Source organism: Chiloscyllium plagiosum, chromosome 2 (genome assembly GCF_004010195.1).
Source record: "Chiloscyllium plagiosum isolate BGI_BamShark_2017 chromosome 2, ASM401019v2, whole genome shotgun sequence".
Lineage (NCBI taxonomy): Eukaryota > Metazoa > Chordata > Chondrichthyes > Orectolobiformes > Hemiscylliidae > Chiloscyllium > Chiloscyllium plagiosum.
Window position 1 is genome coordinate 128,338,772 of NC_057711.1, and position 11,456 is coordinate 128,350,227.

General features: G+C 39.4%; 1 protein-coding gene across 2 annotated transcripts in view; it reads right to left on the reverse strand.

The window, feature by feature from the left end:
* Nucleotides 1–11,456, reverse strand: part of LOC122563838 (A disintegrin and metalloproteinase with thrombospondin motifs 19-like) — a 526,911-nt gene that overhangs the window by 478,112 nt on the left and 37,343 nt on the right. For both annotated transcript variants that reach the window (XM_043718038.1, XM_043718033.1), the window contains exons 5-6: nucleotides 8,163–8,320; nucleotides 3,412–3,455 (exon numbers count right to left, since the gene is read on the reverse strand). In XM_043718038.1, coding sequence (XP_043573973.1) covers nucleotides 3,412–3,455; nucleotides 8,163–8,320 — 202 coding nt within the window. The remainder of the gene's footprint in view (nucleotides 1–3,411; nucleotides 3,456–8,162; nucleotides 8,321–11,456) is intronic.

An 11,456-nucleotide genomic window follows, 5' to 3' on the forward strand; every position in this document is an offset into this window, starting at 1 on the left:
AGCTGGTTGGATGAAAGTATAGAGGGGATGTCAGAGGCGGGTTCTTTCCACAGAGAGTTGTGAGAGCATGGAATGCGTTGCCAGCAGCAGTTGTGGAGGCAGGGTCATTGGGGACATTTAAGAGACTCCTCGACATACACATGGTCACAGAAATTTGAGGGTGCATACATGAGGATCACGTCGGCACAACATCGTGGGCTGAAGGGCCTGTTCTGTGCTGTACTGTTCTATGTTCTATGATGCTGGTATTACGCGATTTTCACATAACACGGGATTGCATAAGAACAGAACTATTGTGTTATTATAGAACCGACTGTATGATTTAACTGCAAAATAGATGCCCAAGTTCCCAAAACAGTGGTTAGGACAGGCACACTGATTACATTCTGCAATGCGTGCTACACTCCACATTGCTAAATACTGAACAAGATCAGTGTGTGGAGGTTCAAATCGGAAATAGTGAAAGAACTTTGGGACTTGGATGCTTATTTGAGGTCCTAGTACTAAAACTGAGAAGTCTTAAATGATCCTTGTGCGCTCTAACTGACAGTTTACAAAAAGTACCACTTAAAAAGGTGAGATTACTGTAAAATATTCATGTAAATGTGGAGGTCAAAATGGAAGTGTTGTAGCTTTCTCTACAGCAGTGCCAAGGAGTTATTTGTTTTACTCAGACTCAAATGCTGACAGGACAGAGAGGCCTCCTTTGGCTATCTATGTCTGCACTGATCAACAAAGCCCTGAATGTACCAATTCCATTGCCATCTGTAGCCCATTGCCCTGGAAGTTATGGCAATGCTACTGAATATCTAATTACCGCTTTAATGTTATGATGGTTTAAAGGACAGTGAGTTCCAGACTCCCACCACACTTTGAATAAAATCATTTTTCTAAACATTATCTTAGGCTTCTATCTCCTACCTCAAATCTGCACCCCCTGTTTATTGACCCTCTTACTAATGGGTAAAGTGCCTCACCCTATCTATACCCCTCAATCTTGTACACCTCTATCAAGTCTCCTCTTGACTTCTGCTGCTTTAAGGAAACAAAATCCCCATATATCCAACCTTTCTTGTTAAGTCAGACTCTCCAGCCCAGGCAGCATCCTGGTGAATCTCCTCTGCACCCTCTCTTGTGTGATCACTTCCTTCCTATAGTGTGATGCCCAGAAGTGTACACAGTATTTCGAGGCATAATCAGTGTTTTACATTATTCCAGCAGAACGTCCCTGATCGTGCATTTTATGCCTCAGCTGACAAAGACAAGTATCACACATATGCCTCTAAGCACCTTATCCATCTGCATGCTGCCTTCAGGGATGTGTGGATATGTTCACAACAATCCTCAGACTTTCAATACTTGCCAGGGTCCTACCACTCAGTACAATCCCCTGACTTGTTAGCCCTCCCTAAGTGCAACACCTCACACTTTTCCACTTTTAATTCCATTTGCCAATGTTTGCCCAGCTGTCCAGTCTGTTGATATCCTCCAGCAGTTCACGGTTAACTTTCTCATTATTTTCCACCCAACCAATTTGTGTCATCCACAAACCTCTTGATCGTTCTAAATTAACTCTTCCTCATCATCTCTCTTCCTTTTCTGATAACACTCCCCAAACTGTTCACTTAGCCCTCTCTCAATCTCCCCAATGTCTTTATCATTCCCGTGTCCTACCTTTCAGGCCACTGTCAACAATGCAGCAGACCAAACACCATCACTGGTTCTTTGTTGAGCTGCTTGGTTGTGTTTCGTAGTTCACCTCGTCTGATTTAAATGAAACCAAAGGCCCCTTTATCAGGTTGACTTTGGGATGACTTATTCCAGTGCTGGGATTGCTGCCTGTGGCCAGTTCCGAATGGTTCATAGCCACCTCTATTCAACAGGGCCAAACAGTGCTAAAACCTTGGTCATTAAACACCATCCACTCCAGAATGCAACGGGCAATCAGATAGTGTGGGATTAGTGTAAAACACACAATGGTGAACCTGACACGCATTTCACATTAAATCAGAAATCAAAGGTTATCTAAAGTCAGAATTTACTTCACTAAGTTTAGTTTATCTTACTCCAAGCATTATGGGGTAAAAAAAAAACACGCAAGCTTCAGTTCTAGTTCAAAGTTATTTAAACTGCAAACCCAAACTATAATCTAATCTGCCACAGATACCATACAACCACCAACATTAATCTTTTAAATACAAATGTATCTGACATAGTAGGCCATGGCGATTGTGCATGAATGCCTGCTTCAGAAATAAATAATTCAGATTAAGGCCAAGAGAAATTTAGGAATTTGTATAATCAACTGAGATGTTTCCAATATCAAGAATTTTTTTCCCCTCTTTCTCTTTAGTTCCAGCCCAATATTCCTCTTGCCAATTAAAAAAAAGACAATAGAGCAATGTCTGACACTGAGCACTGTAGTTTAGAATCACATTTTCTGTCATGTCCATAAAACTGATTGTCAGTTATAAACAACAATCATTGCATTAGCTTTCTCACATTTCAGAGACTGAAAAATTAAACATTGTATTCATTTGATATCAGTTAGTAGCAAGGTCCCTTGATATACAATAGACATAGCAGATGAAATATAGAATTCTAAACATGCAATTTTACATTATCCTACTGTATTAATTGGACTTGTAGTTCACAGATGACAAACTGACTTATTCTTTTACATTGCAATGACTCTTTCCTGTCTTCAAAGCATCAGTTTATACTGACCATCTAGCAACTTTCAAAATAAATCCAATAAAAAAATGTTAAAGTTATTCAGTTTCTGAAATTTTAAAGTGCTGATAATTTTCTTTCTCAAGCTGAACAGGAATGTCAGAGAATATCCTCCATCAAGGAAAATTTACAATGCACACAAAGTGCAGGTCGATAATCCCTGAAATATAGCCAATGATTTTATTTGATTTACATGATGTGGCTGAAAAAAGTACTTTGTTATACAGGAAATATTCAAGTGTGATTTTGGCCAATTCTTACATAAAAGCAACAATTAAATCTTGGCTCCAATAAGGAAATTGTTCCAATTAAAATCGCCATCACTGTTGGATCATATTTTATCATAAAGACTCCAGTCTCCAGTTGCATGTTTGCATGCAAGCTTAACATTTGTGCTTCATTTATCATTAATAATACTAAATCAGAATAGTGTTGCTTGGCATTTTGCCAAAAATAAAAAAGGGCGAAGATTGCCTTTGCACATTTAAATGTAACAAACCTGTTCTTCATAAATGCATTTATGATTTGGCTGTACCCTAGTATACATCATAAATCTTCATCCTGTTTTTCAAATATTTTGTATGCTATAGAACAGCAACATCACAAACTTAAAATTCAAAAGTAAATCTACACCATGCATCTGTTAAGTGCTCAACATGTTCACATAGTCATGCTTACCAACAGTGTCACAGGGTTCATCTTTTTGTACACAAAAATCCTTCCTAAAAAAAGGACAAAGTCACAAAATATATTTTTGAAAAGCTATCAGAGAAAAGTATCAATAACTGCTTCAAGATTAATTTATATTCTAATCATTACAATCTAACACACTATCAGTTACTCACCAATGTAACAGTGTTCAAGTCCTCATCAAGAAAGTTGTTGTTACATGATAAATACATTCATGGGAAAGGCTATTGATCAATCAGCCTCTTAACACCTTTCTGCTATTCTCGTTATTTTCATAATCAACTTGCTTACATACCATTGCTCCACAAGAGCCCTCTTTCTGCCATTCTATTACACCATGGCTTATCTATAACTTAACTCAACTTTCCATCAATAATCTTCCATAGATTCAGCACCCATAGACATTTAGGAGGAGTGTTCCAGATTCCCATTTATCTTTGTCTGTAAGAATTCTAAGTGGCCTAGCTCAAATTTGCTGATTACAGCAGCGAGTCCTGTAAACCCCAATTGAACAGCATGAAAATCACAGATTAGTTTTGGAAGATTAGGTAACAAACACAATATAAGTCTGTGTATATATCTGAAGCTCAAAAAAGTTATTTCGGCAAGTATTTATTTTGTCCAACAGCACAAAAGTGTAAAGCGCAGAAAGAGCTATTTTAGTTAGTTATTTCTGCCAGTTCTTTCTGACAGTATTATGACATTGCTTTTACCTCAAACTTGTATCATCAATTGTTTCACAGGCTTCTCCATTTTTCCTGTAAAGATACATTGCTGTTTTCTTACACACTCCCCATACCAATGCATTCCACATTCTAATAACATAGAACATAGAACATAGAAGAATACAGCGCAGTACAGGCCCTTGGGCCCTCGATGTTGCGCCGATCCAAGCCCACCTACAACAGAAGTGAGACTCACCGGCCTATAGTTACTATAGTTACTATCTCTTGAAGTGAAGAGATATTTCTAGACCTCCACTCCTTTGTCTCCCAGACCTCACTCTTACTGTCACAGATTCCTAAACTAGACAAAATACTCATTCACTAGCCTGTTAAAATTCTTCATAACTTTAAAACCCTTCATTTAGTTTTCCCTTAGCGTTCTCTGCTCCAGCAAAATTTGTCCTGTATTTCTCAGTCTGTTCTTAAATGTTCTATAACTGGTGCTATTCTGATGAATCTACACTGTACACACTTTGTGCTTTAATGTCCTTTCTAAAAAGAGACATTCACAACTGTGCACAGCCCATTAACTGTTGTCTAAACATTGACTTCCAAAAATTTACTAACTCAACCTCAAGTTTCTTATGGCTTTATGAAGTTGAAAATAGTCTGGATCAAGTTATTCGGCTGAAATTATTTGGCCCTAGCCACAACCTCAGCTGGAATTTTGAACAGCTCCAGGAGTAGGGATGGAAGGGGAGGCTCATATAGTGCCAAGCCCGGCCAGTGATATTTTACCAACAGTAGGGGATATTGTGGGCCCCCAGGCTACCCTTCCACTGGTAGTGATCATGGTCAGACAAGGTCTCTTCCTGCTGGTTACTTTATCACCTGGAATGGCTGACCACAAGCACCTGGTTCAGGGAGAGGGAAGGATAGGTACGTCTGTCCTGATTGGGCATCTTGTGGTTCATGGGATGCCCTTCCAGTAGCATGGGTTGCCCTTTTGAGAAGGCCTCTCCAACAACCATCCTCACAGCAACTCTCAAAATACATGTGTACTGCATTCCCTTTACCTTTCAAGTCCATTCTAGCAAAAATCTCTTAGCAACTTTGTTAGCTTCCACTCACATTTAACTGGAACCTCTTAATTAACATAGGCAAATTAAAATATTGACCAAATTGGGCTTAACTTGGCATCTAAATTTAAATTTTAAAAAGGCATTTGCAAAAATACTGGACACAATTGTGGTGCAGAGGTTGAGTCCCTACCCGTGGACCAGGAACCCCAGGTTCAAGTCTCACCTGCTCAAGAAATGTTAATAACATCCCTGAGTAAGTTGATTAGTAAAAATTTTTAAAAAATAAATTTACTTTTTATGCTGCTGACAGGATAAAAAGATTGAAGAATTCATATCCATGAAATAATTAAAATACCTTACTGATTCAAGTAAACTGCAGAATGTTATAATCTAATAATTAACCCAAGTAACTGAAAGGCAAAATTCAAAGGTGAAAAAGTAGAAACATTCTTTCAGTTATAACAATTAATGACAAAGTTTTCCTGTGAATTGTAACCAAGTTCACAACAATGATTGATAATGGAGAACATGGAAGGGAGGAGAGTGAGGATATTCTGCAGGAGTCAAAGAGAGAATCTATCCAGTTTCTTAACTCAGACATTTGAGGCACCATTGAATACAGCACAATCTGGTGCAAAAGAAACAGAGGACGGAATTTACAGGAAAATTACAGAGAGATGCAGAAGTTATAAGTTGGTGATAGTGGGAGAGTCCAGTGATTCTGACAGATTGCATTGAAGTAGTGAAAAGGGCAGAGACAGAAGTGTTTCTGAATCTTCAGGAGAAACATCATGATCAGTATGTTTGCAACACATCAGGAATAATGCTGGAACTGCTTCTAGGGGATGAGATGCAACAAATGTTACTTGGGAAACATTTAATGAACAGTGATCACAACATTGAAGGGTTTAGGGTAGCTATGGAGGACAAGGAGCAATCTAGACAGAAATATCAAATTGGAGGAGTGCCAATTTCAAAGAGATTCAAAGAAATTTCACGTGTTTGTCCCAGAAAATGTAGAGTGAGAGATTGACAAACACAACTCTATGGAAATAGTGAATCGTCTTTCAGGGGGGAATTGTTCAACCCCATTGAAATACATTCTCACAAAGAGCAAAAAGCTGGGCAATCAAAACCAGAACTCGCTGAATAATAACCAGAGAGACAGTTGAATTAAGAGATTAAGAGATAAAACATTGTGTATGGCAGATATCATATTGATAACATAGTGAGAACCTAGTTGAATATAAAAGTGCAGAAAAGAAATAAGTAAGGCAAAGAAAGAGTATAAGGTTTGTAGCTAACATAAAAGGGAATCCAAAAGTCTTCTTTAAGCATATAAACAGTAAAATTAGAGCTAATGAGGGACCACAAAGGTTATCTATGCATGGAGGCAGACCCATTGCAGAGACATTAAACTTTGCATCTACCTTTATGAAGAAAAATCATGTTGCCAAAGTCATCCTGCGAGAGGAGGTTGGTGTCTTGGATAAAAATTAATTTAAGAAAGAGACATTAGAAAGGCTGGCTCAACTAAGAGTTGATAAGCCGCCACCACTGGATAGGATAGGTCTGAAGATGCTGAGAGAAAGCAGATGAAAATTGTGAAAGTATTGCTATTATCTTCTACTAATCCATGAAGTAAAATTTAACAGCACAGCTGGACTCAAAACTCTTGAAACATGTATATTCACGCATTTTTCTCAACACATATTTAGGTGGCTGGATATGAGGCATCTCTGAAGTCACGTATTGGTAATCAGTACTACCTAAAAGGAGGTACACATAGACTTCAGATTGGGAAAATACTCATCGATATAGAAATGGCTGCAACAACCAATGAGATAGCTTTCCTGATGCTGCCTTGGAGACCCACAAATTCATCACATCCCGGTTCTAAAACCAAGTCCACAGCACCTACCCCCTCCTTATGGAGGCTGCCATGGTTTCATAGTTACAAGCCCTCCAGCTGACCCAATAGCATCTATACCCCTCTTATCATCCTTAACAGGGCACAAATTTGGAATTAGACTGTGAGGGGACTGCCTCCAAGAACATAAATGCCAGTCTGATTCCTGGAAAATGCAGGATCAGGAAAGCCCTAACATCAGATCTGAAGCCTGTGGTAAAATCCTGTCTGGTTTCTTCAGTTCCTCCTCCACATTTTGTCCTTAACTACTGACTCCATCCCTCTCCCAGGTGACTGAGATTAAACGGATTGTTTGCAAACTTGATGTTCTACGTAGCATTAAGGTGAGCCCACCCACACATGTTTCATCACTAATTTGCCTACTTCCACCACAATAACATTACCTGACTTCACCTTGATCAAGCCCATAACATTCTTATTCATATTTATGTTACTTTTAAATTTGATAGTCCACCATACCCCACACTGATCTCCCATATTTCTCCAGCATAAACCGGAAGTCATTCAAAATTCGATTGATGAGGTCCTTCCTCACGCCAAGTCCCATATTATCCCCATGCTTGACCTCCTGGTCAAACAACAAGTTGATTTAAAATTATCATTGATTTTACAAATCCTTCATCTCAAGCCTATCCATTCCTCTAACCTCCTTCAGCCCAACAACTGCTGAGACCTCTGCACTTATCTTATTCTGGCCATTTGAGTTTCTCTGATTTTAACTGCTCAGACATTGGCAACTGCTCCTTCAGTTGTCCAAGACCAAAGATCCACAACTCCCTTTCTAAACCACTCCCCTCTGCAGCTTTTTTATATGATGCATCAGAACAATGTTGACCATTCTTTTCATCATCTTCTTACGTGGCTTAATGTCTAATTAAGTTTCCTAACACTCCTGTGAGATACCTAGTCATGTCTGACTACTTTAAAGACACTGTATAAACATTTTGCCACAATTAGGCTTTCACTTCTTTTTGAACAATTTTAAGAGAATCTCTTTCGAGGTGATCTATTCAAAAGTTACACAAAGTGCCAAGTTAAAACTAAAGTAACTGATGTTCTCACCTTGTTATCAGGATGGCTGCATCAACAGCGGGTAAATCTTCCCTCCAACTGGGAGATATATCACTATGGAAATAATTCTTCCTTCCAAATTCTTCATGTTGCCATTTGCAAAAACTTTCCAGCATCTTTTCCCCATGGTGGCCTATATAAAGGTCTTCCTACGAGGTAATTAAAATGATTAATTCTAATTGCATATCTTAAATGAGATCTTTAGTACTTGAGGTAATTAAGTGGAACATTTATCTTTAGTGATGCAATAAATCCATTTTGATTAAGACAAGATGCTCCTATAATTTTTGAATCAGTCTGCTCCACTTCACACTCTAATGAGCATTCCACTGATAAAAAATTTCACAACCAAACCTGCTAAACACTAGCGATGAAATCTGTACCTATTGCAATATTTTTTAAAATCCATACCCCAAAACATTCAATCCTTCCCATGTCATCCTCCTCAAGAAATGCACATTCTATTCCTTTCACGTCATTCCTGATTCTATCCCTACCATGTCCTGTCATCTTTATGCCCTAATCAGTACTTCCCAGGTAGTCACACCCATCATAGAACATAGAACATAGAACATAGAAGAATACAGCGCAGTACAGGCCCATAGAACATAGAACATAGAACATACCCTATTACTGTCACTCATCTCCTGAATCACCTTCCCAATCCTTTCTTCATGTCACCAAATACCCCCATTCTGTCCTACCCTAAACTCCCATCCTTGCCTCAGTAATAGCAATGTCTATATCACTGGTATTAAATTCTCAGAGCTCACACACTATGCATTAGCCTGTTAGGTGGCTGGATATTAAGAGCATAAGACCATAAGCAATAGGAATAGGAATAGGAACAGACCATTCCGCCCTGAAGTCTACTCTGCCATTCAACAGGATCATGGCTGATTCAACATTCCTTACATCCACTATCCTGCATTTTCTCCGTAACTCTTGATTTCCCTCATGATCAAGAATCTCAGCTGTAATTATACACAAGGACTTTGCCCCAGTCTGTGGCAAGGAGTTCCAAAGACTCACAACCCTCAGAGAGGAAATTCCTCCTCATCTCACTCTTAAAATGGTACCTCTTTATTCTGAGACTGTGTCCCCTGGTCCAAAACTAGTCCCACTTGCCTGCTCCTGCCCCATATCCCTCCAAACCTTTTTTATTCACGTATATGTCCAAATGTCTTTTAAATATTGTAATATGTTTCAATGAGATCACTCCTCACTCTTCTCAACCCCCATGAGTAGAGTCCCAATATGTTTAACCTTTGCTTATAAAACAATCCCTCCATACCAGGGATCATCTTTCTCTGAACTGCCTCCAATGAAAAGATATCTTTCCTTAAATCAGGGACCAAAACTGCTCACAGTACTCTAGATGTGATCTCCCCAGCACCATGTATAATTGCAGTAAGACTTACCTTCTCTTATACTCCCTTTTTGAAATAGAGGCCAACATTCCAAAAGACTCTAATTACCTGCTGCTCCTGTGTGCTAGCTTTCTGTGTTTTGTGTGGAAGTGCCCCCAAGCCTCTTTCTGCAGTTATTTCGTTTTTCTTTCCAAAATGAATTATTTCACATTTTCCCACATAAACTCCATATGCCAGCTTTTTGCCTATTGACATAACGTATCTATATCTCTCTGTAATCTGTTTGTATCTGTCTTGCAACTTGCCTTTCCACCTATTTGTGTTGCCTGCAAATTTGAACAGTATATTGTGAACAGTTATGGTCCCAGCATGGAGGGTTTCTAATGCCTTCCTCCTAATGGGGAGCTGCACACATTGTGCACAAGGAAAATATTCATCATAAAGAAATTGCTGCAACAAGCACTGAGTGAGAACCAACCAACACGAAATCTTGTTCCAAGATTAAAATACAACATGGAAATAGGCAGTATCATGACTGTTCATAGAATCCCCACAGTGTGGAAGCAGACCATTCAGCCCATCAAATCCACACCAACCCTCTGAACAGCATCTGACCCAACCCATCCCCCTACCCTATTTCTGTAAGCCTGCATTTCCCATAGCCAATCCACCTAGCCTGAACATATCCCGAGATACTATGGGCAATTTTGCATGACCTATGTGAGGAAACCCACACAGATACAGGATAATGTGCAAACTCCACATTGACAGTCATCCAAGGGTAGAGTCAAACCCAGGTCCCTGGCGCTGTGAGGCAGCAGTGCTAGCCACTGAGCCACCGTGCCGCCCTGTTCAGTGACAGCACAGATTTTTAATGTAGTTATTTTTAAATATAAAAAAGTTTGCACTTCAACACTTAAATATTACTAAGGAAATTCTAAACCACTTCCAAGTGCAATCTACTATATTCAGAGGCAAAAAGTAAAGTTTAGCATTATTGGATGAACAGTGAAATATTTAACTACATATTTCTGGCATGCTTGAGTTCTCTTGGTGCTGTTTATTTTTCCAGGAGTGTGGGGCATGAATGGCCAAAAAGTCGATTAGTATTAAACAAGGCAGCCTCATCCTCCCAGTCACCTAGAAGAAAACTCAACTATCCAAAGCTTCCCAGAGGAAGCTAACTAAACACTGAAAGTTGTTGCCCTAATATCCTATTATCCAGGTTGGTGGGGGAGGTGGGGCGTTACATAATGACATCTATGGAATGCAATCAGAGTGGGTTATACACTATAAACCTGATATTCCACAGTTGGCAAAGTTAGCTTCTGGGGCACGAGTTTCATATGTGCCACACAGCTTCTAATGCTGCCCAGTCCGAGCTAGTTTTCTGAAGGCTAGTTGGTACTACTAGCTATTATCTGCCTTGTTAGGGAATATGGGTATAGCAAAGTGCATCCTCTATGTGGGCCCCAAACATGATGATTTAACACTATCCTGATGTCACATGACATGACTGGCAAACCTAAAGCCAGGATTGGAAAATTCCTGCGTTGCTCAATGATCGAAAAATTAACCATTGCTTATGCGATATCCTTATTAAAGGGCCAGACAACCTATTAGGTCCATACAAACATAGGAAGAAGTACAGGAGCTACAGTATCTGGTCTCTGCATTTAAAATTTTAGCTCATTGACATAGCAGAAACACACTGGATTAGAGTGGTGCTGGAAAAACACAGCAGGTCAGGCAGCATCCAAAGAGCAGGAAAATCGATGTTTCGGGCAAAAGCCCTTCATCAGGAATACAGACAGGAAGCCTGCAGAGTGGAGAGATAAATGAGAGGAGGATGGGGGTGGGGAGAAAGTAGCATAGAGTACAATAGGTGAATGGGGGTGGGGATGAAGGTGATAGG